The 27,908-nt window shown below is 43.1% G+C and overlaps 2 protein-coding genes across 5 annotated transcripts in view; both read right to left on the bottom strand.

Moving 5' to 3' along the window:
• The window catches only part of LOC6037536, a 29,564-nt gene extending 9,835 nt beyond the window's left edge, over positions 1-19,729 (bottom strand). For both annotated transcript variants that reach the window (XM_038256381.1, XM_038256380.1), the window contains exon 1: positions 19,613-19,729. In XM_038256381.1, coding sequence (XP_038112309.1) covers positions 19,613-19,670 — 58 coding nt within the window. In that variant the 5' untranslated portion in view covers positions 19,671-19,729. The remainder of the gene's footprint in view (positions 1-19,612) is intronic.
• Positions 19,730-19,881: 152 nt separating this feature from the next.
• On the bottom strand, positions 19,882-27,423 carry LOC6037537 (ectonucleoside triphosphate diphosphohydrolase 5). Of its 3 annotated transcripts, none has more exons than XM_001847385.2 (4): positions 27,220-27,423; positions 24,379-25,489; positions 24,148-24,311; positions 19,882-21,080 (listed from the first exon to the last, which is right to left on the bottom strand). In XM_001847385.2, the coding sequence occupies exons 1-4, from the start codon at positions 27,253-27,255 to the stop codon at positions 20,991-20,993; spliced, it is 1,401 nt and encodes a 466-aa protein (XP_001847437.1). In that variant the 5' UTR covers positions 27,256-27,423; the 3' UTR covers positions 19,882-20,990. The 3 variants fall into 3 exon arrangements, with proteins under 3 accessions (XP_001847437.1, XP_038110192.1, XP_038110194.1); XM_038254264.1 differs by lacking the exon at positions 27,220-27,423 and adding an exon at positions 26,545-27,060; XM_038254266.1 differs by lacking the exon at positions 27,220-27,423 and adding an exon at positions 25,762-25,785.
• Positions 27,424-27,908: the final 485 nt, after the last annotated feature.

Consider the following 27,908-nt stretch of genomic DNA (forward strand, 5'->3'; position numbering starts at 1 on the left):
TATTTTTAGACGATGACTCAGCACATTTCCACTCTTGCACTTAAAAAAACCAGATGGCAGCACGATGTAACGCCACGTCCCTATGAGTTTTGGTTGTATAATTGCAATAGCTTATGTTCAAATTTTCTAATTAATATGAGATAGGTTGAATTGAAAATTTAATGCAAGAATTATGTTGACTGAATATGTTTTGGCAGATTTAATAAAATCGATAATGATAGCAGAATGAATGAGCCGGGACCGTGGTGCAGGGGTAAGCGTGGTTGCCTCTCACCCAGTCGGCCTGGGTTTGATCCCAGAAGGTCCCGGTGGCAAATTTTGAGACGAGATTTGTCTGATCACGCCTTCCGTCGGACAGGGAAGTAAATGTTGGTCCCGGTCTAACTTAGTGGTTAGGTCGTTAGCTCAGTCCAGGTGCAGGAGTCGTCTACCTGGGTCCTGTCTCGGTGGAGTCGCTGGTAGGCAGTTGGACTAACAATCCAAAGGTCGTCAGTTCGAATCCCGGGGTGGATGGAAGCTTAGGTGTAAGAAGAGGTTTGCAATTGCCTCAACAATCAAGCCTTCGGACACCTAGTTTCGAGTAGGAATCTCGCAATCGAGAACGCCAAGGCAATGCTGTAGAGCGAATAATTTGATTTTTGATTTTTTTTTTTTGACAAAGGACTTTGTTTTAAAGCTCTATCTGCGGTGTCAATGCAAAATTTTTCGAAAATGTAGCGTTACCGTCGCATGCCCTCGGCGTGACATTCTGTTTCTGTTGCGTGGATGCCGTGCCAACTATTTAAGCTAAAAGTTAGCCTCTGGAGGCAGGCTTGCCACAAAATACAGATTTTTCAGCACAGGCCCGAAACACAAACGATTTTTTTTACAGTTAAAATAAATTTGAGCAGTTTTTGTTAAATTGGCCAAAAAAATAAACATTGTTAGCATCTTTTGACATGTTCAGTTTTTGGTAAGAATATTATTCTTTAAAGTTATACTCGATTGAGTGTTTGGTATGTGCCAAAAAAATCTGTATTTGTGGCAAGCCTGTCTGGAGGATTTAGTGTCCATCAGACTTTCATCAAAGACAGACCTTACGTTGGGATTTTTATTGCTCACACACACACGCACACGATGAAAGAAACAGGTGGTGAACGAACTTGAGAGGAGGTCCAAGAAGTTATTGACGGTTGCCAGAGCGGTCACCGGAATACCGAAATGATTGGGAACAAATTGGTAGAGTATCGGCCACACCCGGAGTGGCCATTGCCCTGAGCGAAGGTTCTCCCGGAAGGACATTTACGGAACCATACAGATTTGGGCAATATGGGTATCAACATTCATGGTTTTTGATACTGGTAATGAAAATGGCCATTTTGACAGGATTGGCCACACCCGGAGTGGCCATTGCCCTGAGGGAAGGTTCTCCCGGAAGGACATTTACGGAACCATACAGATTTGAGCAATATGGGTATCAAAATTTATGGTTTTTGATACTGGTAATGAAAATGGCCATTTTGACAGGATTGGCCACACCCGGAGTGGCCATTGCCCTGAGGGAAGGTTCTCCCGGGAGGAAATTTACGGAACCATACAGATTTGAGCAATATGGGTATCAAAATTTATGGTTTTTGATACTAGTAATGAAAATGGCCATTTTGACAGGATTGGCCACACCCGGAGTGGCCATTGCCCTGAGGGAAGGTTCTCCCGGGAGGAAATTTACGGAACCATACAGATTTGGGCAATATGGGTATCAAAATTTATGGTTTTTGATACTGGTAATGAAAATGGCCATTTTGACAGGATTGGCCACAACCGGAGTGGCCATTACCCTGAGGGAAGGTTCTCCCGGAAGGAAATTTACGAAACCATACAGATTTGGGCAATATGGGTATCAAAATTTATGGTTTTTGATACTGGTAATGAAAATGGCCATTTTGACAGGATTGGCCACACCCGGAGTGGCCATTGCCCTGAGGAAGGTTCTCCCGGGAGGAAATTTACGGAACCATACAGATTTGAGCAATATGGGTATCAAAATTCATGGTTTTGATACTGGTAATGAAAATGGCCATTTTGACAGGATTGGCCACACCCGGAGTGGCCATTGCCCTGAGGGAAGGTTCTCCCGGGAGGACATTTACGGAACCATACAGATTTGGGCAATATGGGTATCAAAATTTATGGTTTTTGATACTGGTAATGAAAATGGCCATTTTGGCAGGATTGGCCAGAACCGGAGTGGCCATTACCCTGAGGGAAGGTTCTCCCGGAAGGAAATTTACGAAACCATACAGATTTGGGCAATATGGGTATCAAAATTTATGGTTTTTGATACTGGTAATGAAAATGGCCATTTTGACAGGATTGGCCACACCCGGAGTGGCCATTGCCCTGAGGGAAGGTTCTCCCGGGAGGAAATTTACGGAACCATACAGATTTGAGCAATATGGGTATCAAAATTCATGGTTTTTGATACTGGTAATGAAAATGGCCATTTTGACAGGATTGGCCACACCCGGAGTGGCCATTGCCCTGAGGGAAGGTTCTCCCGGGAGGAAATTTACGGAACCATACAGATTTGAGCAATATGGGTATCAAAATTCATGGTTTTTGATACTGGTAATGAAAATGGCCATTTTGACAGGATTGGCCACACCCGGAGTGGCCATTGCCCTGATGGAAGGTTCTCCCGAGAGGACATTTACGGAACCATACAGATTTGGGCAATATGGGTATCAAAATTTATGGTTTTTGATACTGGTAATGAAAATGGCCATTTTGGCAGGATTGGCCACAACCGGAGTGGCCATTACCCTGAGGGAAGGTTCTCCCGGAAGGAAATTTACGAAACCATACAGATTTGGGCAATATGGGTATCAAAATTTATGGTTTTTGATACTGGTAATGAAAATGGCCATTTTGACAGGATTGGCCACACCCGGAGTGGCCATTGCCCTGAGGGAAGGTTCTCCCGGGAGGAAATTTACGGAACCATACAGATTTGAGCAATATGGGTATCAAAATTCATGGTTTTTGATACTGGTAATGAAAATGGCCATTTTGACAGGATTGGCCACACCCGGAGTGGCCATTGCCCTGAGGGAAGGTTCTCCCGGGAGGAAATTTACGGAACCATACAGATTTGAGCAATATGGGTATCAAAATTCATGGTTTTTGATACTGGTAATGAAAATGGCCATTTTGACAGGATTGGCCACACCCGGAGTGGCCATTGCCCTGAGCGAAGGTTCTCCCGGAAGGACATTTACGGAACCATACAGATTTGGGCAATATGGGTATCAACATTCATGGTTTTTGATACTGGTAATGAAAATGGCCATTTTGACAGGATTGGCCACACCCGGAGTGGCCATTGCCCTGAGGGAAGGTTCTCCCGGAAGGACATTTACGGAACCATACAGATTTGAGCAATATGGGTATCAAAATTTATGGTTTTGATACTGGTAATGAAAATGGCCATTTTGACAGGATTGGCCACACCCGGAGTGGCCATTGCCCTGAGGAAGGTTCTCCCGGGAGGAAATTTACGGAACCATACAGATTTGAGCAATATGGGTATCAAAATTTATGGTTTTTGATACTAGTAATGAAAATGGCCATTTTGACAGGATTGGCCACACCCGGAGTGGCCATTGCCCTGAGGGAAGGTTCTCCCGGGAGGAAATTTACGGAACCATACAGATTTGGGCAATATGGGTATCAAAATTTATGGTTTTTGATACTGGTAATGAAAATGGCCATTTTGACAGGATTGGCCACAACCGGAGTGGCCATTACCCTGAGGGAAGGTTCTCCCGGAAGGAAATTTACGAAACCATACAGATTTGGGCAATATGGGTATCAAAATTTATGGTTTTTGATACTGGTAATGAAAATGGCCATTTTGACAGGATTGGCCACACCCGGAGTGGCCATTGCCCTGAGGGAAGGTTCTCCCGGGAGGAAATTTACGGAACCATACAGATTTGAGCAATATGGGTATCAAAATTCATGGTTTTTGATACTGGTAATGAAAATGGCCATTTTGACAGGATTGGCCACACCCGGAGTGGCCATTGCCCTGAGGGAAGGTTCTCCCGGGAGGACATTTACGGAACCATACAGATTTGGGCAATATGGGTATCAAAATTTATGGTTTTTGATACTGGTAATGAAAATGGCCATTTTGGCAGGATTGGCCAGAACCGGAGTGGCCATTACCCTGAGGGAAGGTTCTCCCGGAAGGAAATTTACGAAACCATACAGATTTGGGCAATATGGGTATCAAAATTTATGGTTTTTGATACTGGTAATGAAAATGGCCATTTTGACAGGATTGGCCACACCCGGAGTGGCCATTGCCCTGAGGGAAGGTTCTCCCGGGAGGAAATTTACGGAACCATACAGATTTGAGCAATATGGGTATCAAAATTCATGGTTTTTGATACTGGTAATGAAAATGGCCATTTTGACAGGATTGGCCACACCCGGAGTGGCCATTGCCCTGAGGGAAGGTTCTCCCGGGAGGACATTTACGGAACCATACAGATTTGGGCAATATGGGTATCAAAATTTATGGTTTTGATACTGGTAATGAAAATGGCCATTTTGGCAGGATTGGCCAGAACCGGAGTGGCCATTACCCTGAGGAAGGTTCTCCCGGAAGGAAATTTACGAAACCATACAGATTTGGGCAATATGGGTATCAAAATTTATGGTTTTTGATACTGGTAATGAAAATGGCCATTTTGACAGGATTGGCCACACCCGGAGTGGCCATTGCCCTGAGGGAAGGTTCTCCCGGGAGGAAATTTACGGAACCATACAGATTTGAGCAATATGGGTATCAAAATTCATGGTTTTTGATACTGGTAATGAAAATGGCCATTTTGACAGGATTGGCCACACCCGGAGTGGCCATTGCCCTGAGGAAGGTTCTCCCGGGAGGAAATTTACGGAACCATACAGATTTGAGCAATATGGGTATCAAAATTCATGGTTTTTGATACTGGTAATGAAAATGGCCATTTTGACAGGATTGGCCACACCCGGAGTGGCCATTGCCCTGAGCGAAGGTTCTCCCGGAAGGACATTTACGGAACCATACAGATTTGGGCAATATGGGTATCAACATTCATGGTTTTTGATACTGGTAATGAAAATGGCCATTTTGACAGGATTGGCCACACCCGGAGTGGCCATTGCCCTGAGGGAAGGTTCTCCCGGAAGGACATTTACGGAACCATACAGATTTGAGCAATATGGGTATCAAAATTTATGGTTTTTGATACTGGTAATGAAAATGGCCATTTTGACAGGATTGGCCACACCCGGAGTGGCCATTGCCCTGAGGGAAGGTTCTCCCGGGAGGAAATTTACGGAACCATACAGATTTGAGCAATATGGGTATCAAAATTTATGGTTTTTGATACTAGTAATGAAAATGGCCATTTTGACAGGATTGGCCACACCCGGAGTGGCCATTGCCCTGAGGGAAGGTTCTCCCGGGAGGAAATTTACGGAACCATACAGATTTGGGCAATATGGGTATCAAAATTTATGGTTTTTGATACTGGTAATGAAAATGGCCATTTTGGCAGGATTGGCCACAACCGGAGTGGCCATTACCCTGAGGGAAGGTTCTCCCGGAAGGAAATTTACGAAACCATACAGATTTGGGCAATATGGGTATCAAAATTTATGGTTTTTGATACTGGTAATGAAAATGGCCATTTTGACAGGATTGGCCACACCCGGAGTGGCCATTGCCCTGAGGGAAGGTTCTCCCGGGAGGAAATTTACGGAACCATACAGATTTGAGCAATATGGGTATCAAAATTCATGGTTTTTGATACTGGTAATGAAAATGGCCATTTTGACAGGATTGGCCACACCCGGAGTGGCCATTGCCCTGAGGGAAGGTTCTCCCGGGAGGAAATTTACGGAACCATACAGATTTGAGCAATATGGGTATCAAAATTCATGGTTTTTGATACTGGTAATGAAAATGGCCATTTTGACAGGATTGGCCACACCCGGAGTGGCCATTGCCCTGAGCGAAGGTTCTCCCGGAAGGACATTTACGGAACCATACAGATTTGGGCAATATGGGTATCAACATTCATGGTTTTTGATACTGGTAATGAAAATGGCCATTTTGACAGGATTGGCCACACCCGGAGTGGCCATTGCCCTGAGGGAAGGTTCTCCCGGAAGGACATTTACGGAACCATACAGATTTGAGCAATATGGGTATCAAAATTTATGGTTTTTGATACTGGTAATGAAAATGGCCATTTTGACAGGATTGGCCACACCCGGAGTGGCCATTGCCCTGAGGGAAGGTTCTCCCGGGAGGAAATTTACGGAACCATACAGATTTGAGCAATATGGGTATCAAAATTTATGGTTTTTGATACTAGTAATGAAAATGGCCATTTTGACAGGATTGGCCACACCCGGAGTGGCCATTGCCCTGAGGGAAGGTTCTCCCGGGAGGAAATTTACGGAACCATACAGATTTGGGCAATATGGGTATCAAAATTTATGGTTTTTGATACTGGTAATGAAAATGGCCATTTTGACAGGATTGGCCACAACCGGAGTGGCCATTACCCTGAGGGGTTCTCCCGGAAGGAAATTTACGAAACCATACAGATTTGGGCAATATGGGTATCAAAATTTATGGTTTTTGATACTGGTAATGAAAATGGCCATTTTGACAGGATTGGCCACACCCGGAGTGGCCATTGCCCTGAGGAAGGTTCTCCCGGGAGGAAATTTACGGAACCATACAGATTTGAGCAATATGGGTATCAAAATTCATGGTTTTTGATACTGGTAATGAAAATGGCCATTTTGACAGGATTGGCCACACCCGGAGTGGCCATTGCCCTGAGGAAGGTTCTCCCGGGAGGACATTTACGGAACCATACAGATTTGGGCAATATGGGTATCAAAATTTATGGTTTTGATACTGGTAATGAAAATGGCCATTTTGGCAGGATTGGCCAGAACCGGAGTGGCCATTACCCTGAGGGAAGGTTCTCCCGGAAGGAAATTTACGAAACCATACAGATTTGGGCAATATGGGTATCAAAATTTATGGTTTTGATACTGGTAATGAAAATGGCCATTTTGACAGGATTGGCCACACCCGGAGTGGCCATTGCCCTGAGGGAAGGTTCTCCCGGGGAAATTTACGGAACCATACAGATTTGAGCAATATGGGTATCAAAATTCATGGTTTTGATACTGGTAATGAAAATGGCCATTTTGACAGGATTGGCCACACCCGGAGTGGCCATTGCCCTGAGGGAAGGTTCTCCCGGGAGGAAATTTACGGAACCATACAGATTTGAGCAATATGGGTATCAAAATTCATGGTTTTGATACTGGTAATGAAAATGGCCATTTTGACAGGATTGGCCACACCCGGAGTGGCCATTGCCCTGAGGGAAGGTTCTCCCGGGAGGACATTTACGGAACCATACAGATTTGGGCAATATGGGTATCAAAATTTATGGTTTTTGATACTGGTAATGAAAATGGCCATTTTGGCAGGATTGGCCACAACCGGAGTGGCCATTACCCTGAGGAAGGTTCTCCCGGAAGGAAATTTACGAAACCATACAGATTTGGGCAATATGGGTATCAAAATTTATGGTTTTTGATACTGGTAATGAAAATGGCCATTTTGACAGGATTGGCCACACCCGGAGTGGCCATTGCCCTGAGGGAAGGTTCTCCCGGGAGGAAATTTACGGAACCATACAGATTTGAGCAATATGGGTATCAAAATTCATGGTTTTTGATACTGGTAATGAAAATGGCCATTTTGACAGGATTGGCCACACCCGGAGTGGCCATTGCCCTGAGGGAAGGTTCTCCCGGGAGGAAATTTACGGAACCATACAGATTTGAGCAATATGGGTATCAAAATTCATGGTTTTTGATACTGGTAATGAAAATGGCCATTTTGACAGGATTGGCCACACCCGGAGTGGCCATTGCCCTGATGGAAGGTTCTCCCGAGAGGACATTTACGGAACCATACAGATTTGAGCAATATGGGTATCAAAATTCATGGTTTTTGATACTGGTAATGAAAATGGCCATTTTGACAGGATTGGCCACACCCGGAGTGGCCATTGCCCTGATGGAAGGTTCTCCCGAGAGGACATTTACGGAACCATACAGATTTGGGCAATATGGGTATCAAAATTTATGGTTTTTGATACTGGTAATGAAAATGGCCATTTTGACAGGATTGGCCACACCCGGAGTGGCCATTGCCCTGAGGGAAGGTTCTCCCGGGAGGAAATTTACGGAACCATACAGATTTGAGCAATATGGGTATCAAAATTCATGGTTTTTGATACTGGTAATGAAAATGGCCATTTTGACAGGATTGGCCACACCCGGAGTGGCCATTGCCCTGATGGAAGGTTCTCCCGAGAGGACATTTACGGAACCATACAGATTTGGGCAATATGGGTATCAAAATTTATGGTTTTTGATACTGGTAATGAAAATGGCCATTTTGGCAGGATTGGCCACAACCGGAGTGGCCATTACCCTGAGGAAGGTTCTCCCGGAAGGAAATTTACGAAACCATACAGATTTGGGCAATATGGGTATCAAAATTTATGGTTTTTGATACTGGTAATGAAAATGGCCATTTTGACAGGATTGGCCACACCCGGAGTGGCCATTGCCCTGAGGGAAGGTTCTCCCGGGAGGAAATTTACGGAACCATACAGATTTGAGCAATATGGGTATCAAAATTCATGGTTTTTGATACTGGTAATGAAAATGGCCATTTTGACAGGAGTGGCCATTGCCCTGAGGGAAGGTTCTCCCGGGAGGAAATTTACGGAACCATACAGATTTGAGCAATATGGGTATCAAAATTCATGGTTTTTGATATTGGTAATGAAAATGGCCATTTTGACAGGATTGGCCACACCCGGAGTGGCCATTGCCCTGATGGAAGGTTCTCCCGAGAGGACATTTACGGAACCATACAGATTTGGGCAATATGGGTATCAAAATTTATGGTTTTTGATACTGGTAATGAAAATGGCCATTTTGGCAGGATTGGCCCCAACCGGAGTGGCCATTACCCTGAGGGAAGGTTCTCCCGGGAGGAAATTTACGGAACCATACAGATTTGGGCAATATGGGTATCAAAATTCATGGTTTTTGATACTGGTAATGAAAATGGCCGTTTTGACAGGATTGGCCACACCTGAAGTAATTGTACGGTAGGAACTACTTCAGAACCTTCCCCCAGGGAAATGGCCACTCTGGGTGTGGCCAATTCTGTAAAAATGGCCATTTTCAAAATTTCATTTCCTGTTTCAAAAACCATGAATGTTGATGCCCATATTGCCTCAATTTGTATGGTTCCGTAAATGTCCTCCCGAGAGATCCTTCCCTCAGGGCAATGGCCACTCCGGGTGTGGCCTGACAGAAATGGCCATTTTCATTACCAGTATCAAAACCATGAATTTTGATACCCATATTGCCCCAATTTGTTTGGTTCGATAAATGTCCCCGGTAGAACCTTCCCAGGGCCATGGCCACTCCGGGTGTGGCCAATATCCTACCAATTTGGTCCAAACTCCATTGCCCCAAATCATTCTGGTTTTCGGGTGACCGTCCTAACAATCTTCATTAGAACAGAATTCCTGCCAAGTTGGTGCACAACCTGTGTCTATCATTGTGTGGATGTGTGTGTTTGAGCAATAAAATTACCACCGTGGATCCGTCTTTGACGAAACCTCGATAGGCACTGAAATTGGTCAGAGGCTATCTGTTAACTTATATAGTTTGCATGAAATGTGGCAACAGTGGTGCAACATTCTCGCGTGACTGTTCCAAGAAAGCAGGAGACGAGGCAAAATTTGCGCCATGTAGCCTCTGACCAATTTCAGTGCCTACCGAGGTTTCGTCAAAGACGGATCCACGGTGTTAATTGTATTGCTCAAACACACACATGCATACATTGAAAGTCACAGGTTTTGCACCAACTTGGGAGGAATTCTGTTAAAATGAAGATTGTTAGGACGCTCACCGAGAAACCAGAATGATTTGGGGCAATGGGGTTGGGACCATACTGGTAGTATATTTGCCACAGTCTGGAGCGGCCAGTACACTGGGGAAGGTTCCACTTTAACGAACCATTTGACTTGAGGCAATATGGGTATCAAAATTCATGGTTTTTGATACTGGACATGACATTTTGCAAATGGCATCAAATTCATAACATTTTAATTATAACATAAACTAAATTAAGTTGCTATTTCATTTCATTTTAATACAAGAGATTGAACGCTGGCTAAATTTAAAGCCGATTAAATGGCCCAGCTCACACAGGTCATCCTTCAATGATCAAAGTATTCGCCGCTCACTTCGTAGCTGGGGAACCACGGAAATGAGGGTCGCGAGCCGGACAATGCTGCCGAACGTTTGCATGAAGTAGGACACGACCTGCAAGTTGGGCTGCCTTTTCAGGGCCACCGCTTCCGATGCTCATTCTCCACCGTCCATACCGCGCAATCTTGATCGGCGTATTGGTGCACTCCTGGGACGTGTAGACCAACGAATTCTCCACCGGTATCTGCATCAGTTCCAGGCAGTACATTAGGCCACGAATCTCCAATGGCAGAGAGATGGATGTATCGTTGCTGAATTCCACATCCGGTAACGGAGACTAGGGGGATTGTCGGTGTTAACCGTTTACGCGACTGGCGACATTGGTGAATCTCCCAGTGGTGGCTCAGGTTTCAGCTCAAGGGCAGCATAATCGAATTGCAGTGCTGGCTCGTTTTCTCCGGCTAACCCCCTACGATGTTCAACACCCGGTCGTCGGCCTCTTCGTCTTCAGTGGCCCTGGCCAAGTCGTTGACATCCTCGCCAAGCCAAACGTCCATGTAGTGCTTCTTGTTTTCGTCGCTATCGGGTAGATAAGCGAGGTTGAATTCTATTTGTTGGGACCGCTCAGGTTGGATTCTTCACCTGCGGAAAATGTGGAACATCAACTGCGGCTCGTGGGACTTCAACTGCTTCTACCGCAGGCGGTGAATCTGGCCATTTCAATTGAAGAAGTAATAATCCGGTGACCTCACCAAAGACACATGCTTAATCATCGGTTCGTTGGAAGGTGTGGCCAATCTTGTCAAAACGGCCATTTTCATTACCAGTATCAAAAACCATGAATTTTGATACCCATATTGCCCCAATTTGTATGGTTCCATAAATGTCCTCCCGGGAGAACCTTTCCCAGGGCACTGGCCACTCTGGGTGTGGCCAATCCTGCCAACATGGCCATTTTCATTACCAGTATCAAAAACCATGAATTTTGATACCCATATTGCCCCAATTTGTATGGTTCCATAAATGTCCTCCCGGGAGAACCTTTCCCAGGGCACTGGCCACTCCGGGTGTGACCAATCCTGCCAAAATGGCAATTTTCATTACCAGTATCAAAAACCATGAATTTTGATACCCATATTGCCCCAATTTGTATGGTTCCATAAATGTCCTCTCGGGAGAACCTTCCCTCAGGGCCATGGCCACTCCGGGTGTGGCCAATCGTGTCAAAATGGCCATTTTCATTACCAGACTCAAAAACCATGAATTTTGATACCTATATTGCCCCAATTTGTATGGTTCCATAAATGTCCTCCCGGGAAAACCTTTCCCAGGGCACTGGCCACTCCGGGTGTGGCCAATCCTGCCAAAATGGCCATTTTCATTACCAGTATCAAAAACCATGAATTTTGATACCCATATTGCCCCAATTTGTATGGTTCCATAAATGTCCTCCCAGGAGAACCTTTCCCAGGGCAATGGCCACTCCAGGTGTGGCCGATCCTACCAAAATGTCCATTTTCATTACCAGTATCAAAAACCATGAATTTTGATACCCATATTGCCCAAATTTGTATGGTCCCGTAAAAGTCCTCCCGGGAGAACCTTCCCTCAGGGCAATGGCCACTCCGGGTGTGGCCAATATCCTACCAATTTGGTCCAAACTCCATTGCCCCAAATCATTCTGGTTTTCAGGTGACCGTTCTATCTTCATTAGAACAGAATTCCTCCCAAGTTGGTGCACAACCTGTGTCTATCAATGTGTGGATGTGTGTGTCTGAGCAATAAAATTACCACCGTGGATCCGTCTTTGACGAAACCTCGTAAGGTACTGAAATTTTCTGAGGCTAAGTGCTAGCTTAAATAGTTCGCATGAAATGTGGCAACCATGGTGCAACATTCTCGCGTGACAGTTCCACGAAAGCAAGAGACAAGGCAAAATTTGCACCATGTTGCCACATTTCATGCGAACTATTTAAGCTAACAGATAGCCTCAGAAAATTTCAGTACCTTACGAGGTTTCGTCAAAGACGGATCCACGGAGGTAATTTTATTGCTCAGACACAAACATCCACACATTGATAGACACAGGTTGTGCACCAACTTGGGAGGAATTCTGTTCTAATGAAGATAGAACGGTCACCCGAAAACCAGAATGATTTGGGGCAATGGTGTTGGGACTAAACATTTAGGATATTGGCCACACCCGGAGTGGCCATTGCACTGAGGGAAGGTTCTCCCGAGTTTTCCGAAACATGCTTGTTTTGGCAATATTTTCGTTTTTTGGCAATTTGATTCCACAGAGGTGCCAATTATTGAAAATATTAAATTAGAATTAATTATTTAAGATTAAATAAATTGGCGAAGAATTTAAAAATATAAATAAAAATGGATTTACTTTTAAGAGTTTTGTACAAAGTTCTTTGTCATATTGGTCATGTAGAACATAACCACCTGCACCTTTTTTATGAATGATAGCAGAATTTTGTTTTTTATTCATTTTTCAGATAAATGCGCATAATCGAGTGCTCAATCATGATTAATCATGATTAATCATACCTGCAGAATTTTATCTGATCTAGGATTATTTTGATTGTATAGCTGATATGGCAATGGATTCCATTTCGGTAATGTTAGAAAAAAGAAAAAAAATATAAGTGTATAATTTTTCAACATGCAGCATAAAATTCGTAAATTAAATTAAAATTTAATTAAATTCAATTAAAGATCATTCAATATCTATCGTAATTAATTATGAAACTTATTTTAATGCCAATAATAAGAGCATATTTGGTGAAAAAATCAAATTGGCCTTGGCGCTCTCGATTTCGAGATTCCTACTTGTTGAGGCAATAGGGACGTGGCGTTACATCGTGCTGCCATCTGGTTTTTTTAAGTGCAAGAGTGGAAAAGTGCTGAGTCATCTTCTAAAAATAGACAGCGTCCTATCTCGCCCAGCAAAATAAAGTCGATAAAGTAGTCGGTTTCGATGAGAAAAAGTGGAAAACGTGGTCTAAAATAGCGACGCCATCCCCCTATGCTGCTTGCTAACTGGGATGATCGAAAAATGATAAGGGAAACATCAATGCATTATATTTTCTCAATAAAAACCTCTCAATAATATTTCCAAACCATATTCTTTAAACATAACATTTCATGAAAACTTCAAATTATTTTTTTGTATGATGATATTCATCTTTCCACTGACTCGTCGACCATTTGTTATTGTTTTTTGACGTTTGTCTACTGGGCTGTACCCCGTGCCCAATTAAACAACACCTAGTTGCCGAACAAGTACTGTAGTTGGACAATTTCTTATCTGGAAGATGTGACTAAACATCATTATACTGTGAACTTTAAGCTGTAGTTATTTTGAAAAGCTCTTCTAGAACTCCTGAAACTTTTTGCAATTTTAGCGCCCCTTCTTCGCCCGGTCTATTTCTGATCACTATGTTTCCCTTGGAACGAGCTGTCAAAAAGGGCCACGAAGTTATTTTTTTTAATTAATTGAAAATCCATTTTAAAACCATTGCGGTTGTACAAAGGGTCATTCTCGGGTGAGTTTTCAAAAAGCCGTAAGAGCCACCGTGATCTCCGACACTAATTTTCGTTTTTCTTCAAATTGCAACAATATTTCATTTGTTTTTAGTTTAGGGCACCTGACGGACGTGTAGATGAACAATTTCAAGCATTTTTGAATTTGGTTTATCTTAAGTAGGTCGAATAAAGATGCAAAAAGGGCTTTGTTTAGCAATGGCTCTTACGGCATTTTGAAATCTCACCCAAGCATTGTACTCAGAAAAATAAGCTTTATCGTTGTGAACAATGATATCACCAATTTAAACATAATTCTAGGACCCAATGGACTAACAATTCAAAGGTCGTTAGTTTGAATCCCGGGTCGATGGAAGCTTAGGTGTAAAAAGGTGCAGGTGGTTATGTTCTACATGACCAATAGGACAAAGAACTTTGTACAAAACTCCTAAAAAATATTCTATTTTATTTTATATTTTTAAAACATTGCCTATGTATTTAATCCTAAATAATTTATTCCTATAAAATGTTTTCAATCTTTGGCACCTCTGTGGAAATAAATTGCCAAAACAAGTATGGTTCGGAAAATGTCCAATCAAAATGGTAATTTTCATGTCCAGTATCAAAAACCATGAATTTTGGTACCCATATTGCCCCAAGTCGAATAGTTCGATTAATGTCCCCCCGGTAGAACCTTCCCGCGGGCACTGGCCACTCCGGGTGTGGCCAATCCGGTCAAAATGGCCATTTTCATTACCAGTTTCAAAAATCATGAATTTTGATACCCATATTGCCCCAAGTCGTATGGTACGATTAATGTCCCCCCGGTAGAACCTTCCCGAGGGCACTGACCACTCCGGGTGTGGCCAATCCGGTCAAAATGGCCATTTTCATTACCAGTTTAAAAAACCATGAATTTTGATACCCATATTGCCCCAAGTCGTATGGTTCGATTAATGTCCCCCTGGTAGAACCTTTCCCAGGGCACTGACCACTCCGGGTGTGGCCAATATCCTATAAATGTGGTCCCAAGCCCATTGCCCCAAATCATTCTGGTCCGGTGACTGTCCTTGCAATCTTCATAAGAACAGAATTCCTCCCAATTTAGTGCACAAACTGTGTCTTTCAATGTGTGCGTGTGTGTGTGTGTGTGTGTGTGTGTGTGAGCAATAAAATTACCACCGTGGATCCGCTTTTGTCGAAACCTCGTAAGGCACTGATTTTTTCTGAGGCTATCTGTTAGCTTAAATAGTTCGCATGAAATATGGCAACAGTGGTGCAACATTCTCGCGTGACAGTTCCACGTAAACAGGAGAGGAGGCAAAATTTGCACCATGTTGCCACATTTCATGCGAACTATTTAAGCTAACAGATAGCCTCAGAAAAATTCAGTGCCTTACGAGGTTTCGACAAAAGCGGATCCACGGTGGTAATTTTATTGCTCACACACACACGCGCACACATTGAAAGACACAGTTTGTGCACTAAATTGGGAGGAATTCTGTTCTTATGAAGATTGCAAGGACAGTCACCGGACCAGAATGATTTGGGGCAATGGGCTTGGGACCACATTTATAGGATATTGGCCACACCCGGTGGTCAGTGCCCTGGAAAGGTTCTACCAGGGGACATTAATCGAACCATACGACTTGGGGCAATATGGGTATCAAAATTCATGGTTTTAAACTGGTAATGAAATGGCCATTTTGACCGGATTAACACCGGTGGTCAGTGCCTCGGAAGGTTCTACCGGGGACATTAATCGTACGACTTGGGTATGGGTATCAAAATTCATGATTTGAAACTGGTAATGAAAATGGCCATTTTGACCGGATTGGCCACACCCGGAGTGGCATTTGCCCGCGGGAAGGTTCTACCGGGGGGACATTAATCGAACTATTCGACTTGGGGCAATATGGGTACCAAAATTCATGGTTTTTTAAACTGGTAATGGAAATGGGCATTTTGACTGGATTTGCCACACCCGGAGTGACCAGTGCCTTCGGGAAGGTTCTACCGTGGGGACATTAATCGAACCATACGACTTGGGGCAATATGGGTATCATTATTCATGGTTTTTGAAACTTGTAATGAAAATGGCCATTTTGACCGGATTGGCCACACCTGGAGTGGTCAGTGCCCTCAGGAAGGTTCTACCGTGGGGACATTAATCGAACCATACGACTTGGGGCAATATGGGTATCAAAATTCATGGTTTTTTAAACTGGTAATGAAAATGGGCATTTTGACTGGATTGGCCACACCCGGAGTGGCCAGTGCCCTCGGGAAGGTTCTACCGGGGGGACATTAATCGAACTATACGACTTGGGGCAATATGGGTATCAAAATGCATGGTTTTTGAAACTTGTTATGAAAATGGCCATTTTGACCGGATTGGCCACACCCGGAGTGGTCAGTGCCCTCGGGAAGGTTCTACCGTGGGGACATTAATCGACCCATACGACTTAGGGCAATATGGGTATCAAAATTCATGGTTTGGCCACTACGGGTGTGGCCAATCCGGGTGTGGCCAATCCGGTCAAAATTGTCATTTTCATTACCAGTTTCAAAAACCATGAATTTGGATTCCCATATTGCCCCAAGTCGTATGGTTCGATTAATGTCCCCCAGGTAGAACTTTCCCAGGGCACTGACCACTCCGGGTGTGGCCAATCCGGTCAAAATTGCCATTTTCATTACCAGTTTAAAAAACCATGAATTTTGATACCCATATTGCCCCAAGTCGTATGGTTCGATTAATGTCCCCACGGTAGAACCTTTCCGAGGGCACTGACCACTCCGGGTGTGGCCAATCCGGTCAAAATGGCCATTTGCATTACAAGTTTAAAAAACCATGAATTTTGATATCCATATTGCCCCTAGTCGTATGGTTCGATTAATGTCCCCCTGGTAGAACCTTTCCCAGGGCACAGACCACTCCGGGTGTGGCCAATCCGGTCAAAATGGCCATTTTCATTACAAGTTTCAAAAACCATGAATTTTGATACCCATATTGCCCCAAGACGTATGGTTCCGTAAATGTCCTCCCGGTAGAACCTTCCCTGAGGGCAATGGCCACTCCGGGTGTGGCCAATCCTGCCAAAATGGCCATTTTTATCACCAGTATCAAAAACCATGAATTTTGATACCCATATTGGCCAAATTTGTATGGTTCCGTAAATGTCCTTCCGGTAGAACCTTCCCGAGGGCACTGGCCACTCCGGGTGTGGCCAATCCAGTCAAAATGCCCATTTTCATTACCAGTTTCAATAACCATGAATTTGGATTCCCATATTGCCCCAAGTCGTATGGTTCGATTAATGTCCCCACGGTAGAACCTTTCCGAGGGCACTGACCACTCCGGGTGTGGCCAATCCGGTCAAAATGGCCATTTGCATTACAAGTTTAAAAAACCATGAATATTGATATCCATATTGCCCCAAGTCGTATAGTTCGATTAATGTCCCCCCGGTAGAACCTTCCCGAGGGCACTGGCCACTCCGGGTGTGGCCAATCCAGTCAAAATGCCCATTTTCATTACCAGTTTCAATAACCATGAATTTGGATTCCCATATTGCCCCAAGTCGTATGGTTCGATTAATGTCCCCACGGTAAAACCTTTCCGAGGGCACTGACCACTCCGGGTGTGGCCAATCCGGTCAAAATGGCCATTTGCATTACAAGTTTAAAAAACCATGAATATTGATATCCATATTGCCCCAAGTCGTATAGTTCGATTAATGTCCCCCCGGTAGAACCTTCCCGAGGGCACTGGCCACTCCGGGTGTGGCCAATCCAGTCAAAATGCCCATTTTCATTACCAGTTTCAATAACCATGAATTTGGATTCCCATATTGCCCCAAGTCGTATGGTTCGATTAATGTCCCCACGGTAGAACCTTCCCGAGGGCACTGACCACTCCGGGTGTGGCCAATCCGGTCAAAATGGCCATTTTCATTACCAGTTTAAAAAACCATGAATTTTGATACCCATATTGCCCCAAGTCGTATGGTTCGATTAATGTCCCCACGGTAGAACCTTTCCGAGGGCACTGACCACTCCGGGTGTGGCCAATCCGGTCAAAATGGCCATTTGCATTACAAGTTTAAAAAACCATGAATTTTGATACCCATATTGGCCAAATTTGTATGGTTCCGTAAATGTCCTTCCGGTAGAACCTTCCCTCAGGGCACTGGCCACTCCGGGTGTGGCCAATTCTGCCAAAATGGCCATTTTCATTACCAGTGTCAAAAACCATGAATTTTGATACGCATATTGCCCCAAGACGTACGGTTCCGTAAATGTCCTCCCGGTAGAACCTTCCCTGAGGGCAATGGCCACTCCGGGTGTGGCCAATCCTGCCAAAATGGCCATTTTCATTACCAGTATCAAAAACCATGAATTTTGATACGCATATTGCCCAAATTTGTATGTTGTTGTTGTTAATTACTTTATTTCCGGCAGCTTTAACCTTTCGGTCATTCGCTGCCCACCAAATTTGTATGGTTCCGTAAATGTCCTCCCGGTAGAACCTTCCCTCAGGGCACTGGCCACTCCGGGTGTGGCCAATTCTGCCAAAATGGCCATTTTCATTACCAGTGTCAAAAACCATGAATTTTGATACGCATATTGCCCCAAGACGTACGGTTCCGTAAATGTCCTCCCGGTAGAACCTTCCCTGAGGGCAATGGCCACTCCGGGTGTGGCCAATCCTGCCAAAATGGCCATTTTCATCACCAGTATCAAAAACCATGAATTTTGATACGCATATTGCCCAAATTTGTATGGTTCCGTAAATGTCCTCCCGGTAGAACCTTCCCTCAGGGCAATGGCCACTCCGGGTGTGGCCAATCCTGCCAAAATGGCCATTTTCATCACCAGTATCAAAAACCATGAATTTTGATACGCATATTGCCCAAATTTGTATGGTTCCGTAAATGTCCTCCCGGTAGAACCTTCCGCAGGGCAATGGCCACTTCGGGTGTGGCCGATATCCTACCAAATTGTTTCCAATCATTTCGGTATTCCGGTGACCGTTCTGGCAACCGTAAATAACTTCTTGGACCTCCTCTCAAGTTCGTGCACCACCTGCGTGTGTGTGTGTGAGCATTAAAATTCCCAACGTAAGGTCCTTCTTTGATGAAAGTCTGATGGACACTAAATCCTCCAGAGGCTAACTTTTAGCTTAAATAGTTTTCACGGCATCTACGCAACAGAAACAGAATGTCACGCCGAGGGCTTGCGACGGTAACGCTACATTTTCGAAAAATTTTGCATTGACACTGCAGATAGAGCTTTAAGACAAAGTCCTTTGTCAAAAAATATCACTAAATATCACTTAAGTGGTCATAACTTGAGACAGCGTTGCCAGATTTTCAACATTTTAGACTCGTTTGGATGATAGATCTTGATATAGTTTTCATACAGATAAGTAAGATACGGCATCAAAATTCCAGCACCTGATTCTCAACTCTTTGAGTAAGACCATTCGGCCCTCCATAAAATCTTGTTCTGTACATGCGTTCCAATAAATACAATAATAAATAATAAATGCACCGCTGATCCAAGGTACGACTCAAATTACGATTACACTGCACTAATTACCCAATCTACAAGTTATCATCTCTATCAATCAACCAGAGAAGACCAAAAATGACTCACAAATCAGCCCCGCAGCCAATCACGAACGATCGTTTAGCAGCTTCCTACTTACCATTTCCTAGCACGGCACAGCCACCGAACGAAGCCGCAACCAGTACCCAAAGCCACATTTTAACCCCTACGCGTCTCGCAAGCCGACTAACTCGCGGGTGGAAGTGTTTTGCAGCAGTACCCACCTAGAACTAAAACAGGTATTACATTTTATTGCCGGCCAACCCGACAAAGTGCTTTCAAATAATTAGATTCAGCTAACGAGAGTGGGGATTCCTGGCTGGGGGGGGATCGTCTTCAAATGGTCGTTTAAAACATAAGTGATGAAGCTGCTGTTGCAGGTGATCGACAAGAATCAGTTCCCCTGAGTTTATTTAAATATGTGTGTGAATCATCTCTCGGTACAATCGTCTGGATTTTTTCAGGAGTTTCGTTATTTTTTGAATGCCACCTTTCTTTCCCTAGTGTTTTTACTAAACGTATCACATTCGACATTGAAAAATAAAAACCTATTTCGTCTAACCATTACTCACTACCTTTCTTCCCCTAACAATAATCTTTCTACACATTTAATGATGAAACACTTGCTACTTGTTAAGAATGCCCAACAGAACGAAATAACAGAAGAATAGAACGCGAGCCAGGCTCACGCGCGAAATTGTGTGTTTGTGCAAGCCATTTTACAACATTAACTACATTTTTAACTACGACATCGATTTACGGTGACACATTGAGTGATATTTTTAAAAGTGGGGTGGGCGGGGAATGTGTGTTACAACGGGAGAACTACCGGCAAGGTGCGTCGTCACTTTTTTTCTTCGTCGTCTTTCCTTCGTGCTCTCTATAGTCTAGTAATTTTATCTACGATGGAGCTAAGGTGGATGATTTTGGTGGAATATTTGTGGTTTGGTGAAGGCATGATATTTTGTTTGTTTTTACTCTTTGTTACTCTACTAGTTATAATGTGGTGCTAAAATCAAAAATATTTCCTCCTCTCTACTGTTGACTGTTTAAGGCACATTTAGGTTTCATTCATCTATCGTTTATGCTAGTTTTGTTTGTTGTTTGCAGTTGTGTTGTGGTAATACATTGATAGTGTTTTGCTCAGTTTTTTATGCTATTTTTATCAAAACACGGTTCGCATCGGGGTGTCAAAACCTAAAAAATCTCTTGTTATCTGTTTGTAAAATTTGACATATCAAAAATGTTCTTGTTCTCTAAATATGCTAAAAACTTGACCGCTCCGTCCATTTGTCCGGCGTGTTTGTGTATGTGTATCGTGTTTGGCCAGAAAGTAAAACTATTCGTTCGAAAAAATAAACTATTTGAAAGTAAACATTTGTTGATTTGGTGGTACGTTCTGTTTCTTCTGCTACTGTTTACTGATTGTATCGTTGTTGTTGTGTTGGTGGTTGTGTGTGAGTGTGTTTTTTTCTGATTTAGAGCTGCGAGCTTTTGTTGCTAGTCAGAATGTTGTAGGCCGCGCCTAACGCCCAGGAAATTTCGTGGCCGTCAATCTTTTTGTACAACTGAAACGAGAAGAAATTTAAACATTTATTAACATTAGAGATGGGCATAACCGCATTTTTTAGGAACTGCTAATTTTCGCTAGTTCATTGAAATTGACGTAGACTACGTCTTACTCGAAGGTACTGAAGTGCCATTCTAAAAAACCCGGGCCGAAGGCCTTGGAATACTTCGTCATCCGTTAAACGCTTATAACTTCCTTCCCTCAAATCGAATCGGCACGATTTCTGCTGCATTCGATTCAAAATTATTGCTCCATTCGATGTTACATTACATACATTAAAAGTATGTTTACATGACAGCTGCGATTTTGTTCGCATTTGATTTGCCATCTCTTACTAGTAAAAGTCAACTCAATCGGAACTCAATTCGAATCGTATACGTACAACCGATACGTACACGGTCCGATTGAGTTTACTGGGTGTCGAGGGGCCCATCTCTCATTCACGATCTTATTCGGGTAATGTATTTCAAGTATCAAGCTTATTCTTCAAAATTAGGATATGGAAAACTCTATGTCCACATATCAAAACATTACCTAGTCTACGCCATTCCGGTTATGTCTGTGACATAACTACTTTGACTTTTTTTTTTTTTCAAAATATTGGTGAAAAAGCTATTTAAAAGAACGGTGTTATTTTTAAATGTTTTTTTTTATTGAACTTTTGAAAAATGAAAATTGCTATTAATTTTACGAAATTGCGTTTATTTCTGCATAAATTAAACAAATGCTGATATATTATTTTGACAAAATATTCTTTTGTTTATTCTGATTTAATCGATAAAGTCTGCGCAAATGCCAAAGTTAAATCGTTTCTTTTGTTAAATTTTCAAAGTTAAGCTTTTTTTACTCTGTTATATCTTCATCAAGGTTGTTCATTGATAAAATTATCGTCGATAATATTATCGTCTAACGATAACGATAATGACTGTCGTTATCTTTATCGTTATTTCGATAGTTGGGTCCTAAAATCAGAGCTAAAATCCTGTTTTTATTCATTCAGCAGATACTTTTTCCTAATTTATCGTAAATATACTAATATTTGTTTATAAAACAATATTTTTCATAAAATTTTTAGATAAGTTCCTTCTTTCATGACAATACGAAAATCTCACTTTTAAATGCCCTGTTAAAAAACAGCGACCCAAACGCGACGGTTCTGTTTTCCACAGGGAACCTGCTTTGTCAACTGCATGTGAAAGCGATAGTTTGTCTAGTAAACAAAGTTGTCGTTATTGTTCATCCATGGGTTTTCTGGACAATGTTTTCCTTTTGACGCAGTTTCTTTCGAATAAACTTAAAAATATTTCTGGAGTTCCAATAAACCAAATTTCCAGTTTTTGCTTTTTGGGTGTTTTTAGAACCGCCTTGAGTCAGGGGTATTAAAAAACACTAAAAAAGCAAAAACTGAAAATTTGGTTTTTTGGTCCTTTTCAAAAAAAAACTCCAGATTTTTTAAAGTAAAAAAACTATAAAAAATTTAAAAAAAAATATTAGTTGTCTTAAACCTGTAAGCAATCGATTCCGATATATAATGAGATAGGGCTTTAGGAGCTAATTCTATCGGCGATAATCTTATCGCCGATAGTGGACGATAACTATGTTTTAAGATCTTTCTAAAATCGACTGAACTCCAGCATATTATGTTAAATTTTCAATGCTCTCATTAAGAATGTATATATATTTTTTTTAAATGTAGTAAGTTTGAAAGTACACTCAACCCTGGGTGGTTGGCCACTTTTTCGTTTGACACTTTTTTAGTTTGTACCCCGTTGGTTGGTCGAAGACAAACTAAAAAGTGACGAACTGTCACTTTTTACACGGCGCTCACGGACACTATCAAAACAAACGTTTAGTGGTTTATGTGAACTCCGTGTAAAAACTTAAAAGTGACCCCGTTCGTTTGACAACAGTTGATGTCCAACCATCGGGGTTTGAGTGTATAAATACTCAAAATTGTTCACAAAATACCATATTTTTCGAAAGTACTCAAATTTTTATTATTTGCAATATGGGTATCAAACGAAGCAAAATTTTGTATACTATTTACGTTTTTTTTTAAATACTGAAATTTGTACAAAATAGCGTATTTTTTTCAAAAATATTCATTTTTTTTTAATTTGCAATATGGGTAATAATTTGGTATGAGAGTCCCTATGGGTACCCTCTACAAGATGGTCTTTATTTCAGCCGGATCCGAGCACTTTCGAAAAAAATGACCCACCCTAATAGGTATCAAACAAAGCGAAATTTTGTATGCTTTTTTACCTTATTTTTTCGAAAATACTCAAATTTTGAAAAAATACGGTATTCTGTGAAAATTTTAGTTATTAAAAAAACTCTTATAAAGTAAAATGCACAAAAAAAATAATAATAAAGTCCTATAAAGTCGATTTTAAAAAGAATTAAAAAATGAGTTATCAAAATAACGGTAACGATAAATTATTGTTATCGAGCCTCGATAATTTTATCGTTAACAACCTTCATTTTTATGATCGGTTGTGCAATGATTTTTCATTAAAATTATTCTCTTTGAAGTAAATTAAAAAAAAAACTCGGAACTTCCCAACGAAATATTTCCATTTAGCTCTCAGGAAGTTGAGAAATAGCCCATCTTAAACCTACCGTTTCTTTATCGTAAAGTACTTGAACAAAAACACTGTGAAACAAAATTTGGCATTCATTTATAAGCATTGAAATATTTGAAATCACATTTTCAATAGTTGAAAACAGATTTAATGCTACAATTTGTTGGAAATACAGTAAATTATATTTATTAATTTAAAAATAGACACAAGTTTAAAAATCATTTAATTTTGGAACGGTTCTTTCAAAAGACCGGAGTTTTAAAAGAATCGAGGCCCTGTTTTGGGAGCCTTTCGCTCTTTTAGTGACCCGGATATTTAAACGGCTCGCCCTTTTTTTGCTCACCTCTAATTAACATAGAGTCGGGCCGAAGGCCAAAAAGTTGTTTGCCAGAACACCAAACGCCAGAATTTATATGTGCCAGAAGATGTTAAATGCCAGAAAATCAAACGCTAGAATTTTGATATGTCAAGAAATCCTACCTTCAACGGCGTCTTGGGCTTCAGCCCGTAGCCCTCCTCGAGCAGGACCGCAATAAAGGTGAGATCAACGCACATGAAGGGCTGGTCGGCGTTCGCATCGGCGCAAACTTCGCGCGATTTCGTGACGAAGCTACCAACCGTGGTTTCGCCGCCCTGGAAGGGATCTACGAAGAGAGAGCAAAAAAAGTGGTAAAACAGATGAATTTGTTCGAAAATTGTCGTTCAACTCACCGACCAGTCCCGTTTCGATCGCTCGATCGAAGAAGTAGCTGAACGCGGAAATTTCGTGCTGCTTCAGCGTCACCGGCTTTGGCCGCAACGTGGGCAGCACCTTCTTGCGCACGATCGACGCACACTGTTCGTAGTCTACCTCGGGATTCTCCGCCGTGGCCTTCGGGTTCTCCTTACCGCTAATGTAGAACTGCTCGGTACTGTACCGGAACAGCTTATCCTTAATGATCGAGTTGACACACTCGCTGGTCAGCTTCGTCTGTCCCTCGGGAGCTCCGTGCGTGAAAACCGCATGTCGAACGGCCATCAGACCCGCGCCCAGATAGCTCGTGGTGAAGACATCGACGAACGCGTTGAACGTCGGTACTCGGTGCATGAAATCTTTGTACAGCGGGGTTTGCGACACGTCCTTCGGCGCGAATGTCACCTGGGTGCTTCCACCGCCCAAATCCAGCGCGGCCACCGTGTTGCGTCCGTTCAGCTTGCCCAGGAGGAAGTTTACGGTGAACCACGAGAAGATACCCTCGTCCGTTCCGTCCATGATCTCCACAGCTTGCTCGTTGACCAAAAAACCGGACTTTTCGAACAAATCCCGGCACGCCTGCAGCAGTCCTTCGGCCTGCTCCGGCTTTAGCAATCGCAAACCGGCCGTGGCCTTCAGCACCAGCGGCGTCTGGCTCCACTTTTCCTTGGGAATAACATCTTTCGCCTTCTGCAGCAGCTTTTCAATGGTGACTGCGCCCTCCTGGGGCCGATCGGCGAACGCGGACAGCCCCGGCTTCGAGTGCTCGAACAGTTCATGATCCAGCACCAACCGCCCGTCCAGATAGCCCCGGTGGAACTCAAAGGCCAACACGCGACTGCCGGTCGAGCCGGCGTCCATCACGACGGCATAGGTCTTCTCGTGGTAGCCCAAGTGGCCCGCGATGCTGTCCACGATCGGGTGGAACGAGTCGGTGTACGTGAGGAACAGGAACATGAGCAGCGCGGCGCTGATCACGAGGCAGAAGAACGAAAAGCGCAGGTTGTTGGCCACGATCTTCGGGTTGGCCGACTTGCGGCGGGACCCGGCCGGAGCCTGCGACCGCTCGGAGGAGTCCTGCTGCTGGAGCTGCGGGGAAGGAGGAAAGACATTCTTGTTTTAGAAGCCACAGCTGAAGGATTTGACACCCCTGCCCGAAAAGGTTAAATTCTAGTTAAAAGCCAAAAGATCAATCACGTGTGCTCGCAGAGACTCGCAATTCAGAAGCAAAGTGCTTCTAAAAATATCGGTAACGCTTATCCGGCGTGAACTCGCGCCAAAATGTGTGCGAAATCTCGGCTGTGCAAATATTTTTTTAACACTTTTTTGCGGCACGAGATTCGCAACAAATTTGTACTAACCGTCGTCGCAGTGATTAATACGGCATGTTAATTCGTCTTCCGCGTTTTACGGTTAGAACAGGAAGAAGAACGAAACTAAGCTAGAAAACTAACACCAAGAAAGTGAAAAGTCGATTGATGACAGGGGCAATTTCGAGGATGTGTACAGAACACTCCGTTGCACCTGTGTTAGTTTACGAGAGAATGCCCACGGTAAATATGTGCCAAGTCACGCCAAGTCATCGTAAGACTCGCGACTCATTTGAATGATAACGCCACGACAGGCGTGATTGTTTGATAAGAAAACAGGCGAAAGGGTATATCACGATGCCCGTAAAACCATGACTTTTATGCGAATCACTTCTACAATGCCATTGACCTGGGCTTTAGGTCAGTTTTAGAGCAAACAGCCGGCGACAGTTTCGTTTACGTCCAAGGTCAAACCTAATGATCGTTGCGGCGGTGTGTGTCTGTGCCTGTGGGGATAAGTACAGTGAGTGAGGTGTGTGCTCAGTTTGCGTATTCATGTCTCTCTCAAGTATGATGTCTAATCACTTATTGGCGTCATTTGTCTACTAATACTTCCCGTTTAATATTGTCTTAAAAATTTACATTCTGCAGCTTAATTCCTTTATATTTTTTAAGAAATGCTCAAGTGACTTGAGTTGGCATATCTTCTAATATTTTCGTTCCAAGTGACCAAGTGTTAGAGTCACGTTTCAGGTAGATAAGCATTTCTTTGAATTTCATCATCATGAATCTTCAAAAATCAACCCTTTTCTCGTATTCCCCAGCCATATTTACCAGTTGATATTCATATCTCATTTTGGTGGTCCTGTTTTCCCTTTCTCTGACCTCCGGGAGAATCAACAGATACTGGTGCGATGGCAGCCACAAGTGGCCACTGTTTGCGCCCCGATTGCAACCTTGTTGACGTCAGAACTGCTGCTTTCGACAGAGATACTCGGAACGACAGACACCCGCCGTGGCTTATCCAGCTGCATTGTCAGCAGCCGGAGCCACCGCACCACAGATGCTGATAAGGCCAGGCAGCAAGCTGCTTGTCCTTCCTTTGTGTCCACTTTTTTCGAGTCCCGAGATGATAAGATATAGTTTGGGCTTCTTTATCTCACACTTCAAGACTTTGAACTACGAATCTTCAACTTTTCAACATTTGCACACAAATACGACGTCAATCTAAGACATTTTTGAGAACGATGGCCACTATTGCTAATATTGTATGATAAAATTTCAATGACGAGTAACAAAATTTCGCGTTGTAATTTTTCCCCTACGTTGGCACAAAAACATTTACTTTGACGTTTGTGTGTTGTTTCCACATGCGCAGCACACCCCACCGCCTAACCTGACACCACCCACTGACCTCCCCACCCAAACACACAACGTCAACATGAAGCATGAAACTTGTATGCACTTGTACTAAAATTAGCCAAATTAATTCCAATTAACGTTACTCACCTTCCGATTGCGGAGATTTTGATTTGCCGAAGGCATCTTGTGAACCACTCCTTCCTCAAAAACAAATTAATCAATGGACGCGCACCGCACACCACACGAATTACAGTTATATTTTTTTTTTGCTTTCACCGAGCAGCACAAGAGGAGAGCTGGTCCGTCGCCATGCGAACCTGTCGGCGGTAGAATCAAAACAAAACTGACCACCCGGCGGCTACCCCCGTCAAGGCGAATGACAGTTGATTTATGTTGCCGCGGAGCGAGCTTTCTGCTTTGGTTGCAGCGGCTGGCGTGCCGCAAATGCTTTAATTGGGCAGAGGAAACATGAGCCGCTGTAGTTAAATTGGGCGAAGAAGGGGAAAATGGGCAGCAATCATAATCCGAATCGATACATAATTAACTGTAACTTTTCATTAAAACAATATTACGATACTAAATATGATAATTATGAATTGACCTTGAACGACCATTCAATTTCCTGAAGTTTGGTTGAATTTCGTTGTGGGAGTCCCGACCTTCTAAGAAATGTAACGCCCCGATGGTTGAACTAAATCGGACAGACGAAGGCCGATCGGTCGCAGTGTACGTGTGTCAAGCGCGTTCTGACTGAAATCCCTTCGGCCAGTTCTCGCACTTATCGAGAAATTAAAAGTGAGAGTGTGTGCAACATGGAGTTTAACTTTCTGTGTAGT

This window comes from Culex quinquefasciatus, chromosome 2 (genome assembly GCF_015732765.1).
Source record: "Culex quinquefasciatus strain JHB chromosome 2, VPISU_Cqui_1.0_pri_paternal, whole genome shotgun sequence".
NCBI classification, from domain to species: Eukaryota; Metazoa; Arthropoda; class Insecta; order Diptera; family Culicidae; genus Culex; species Culex quinquefasciatus.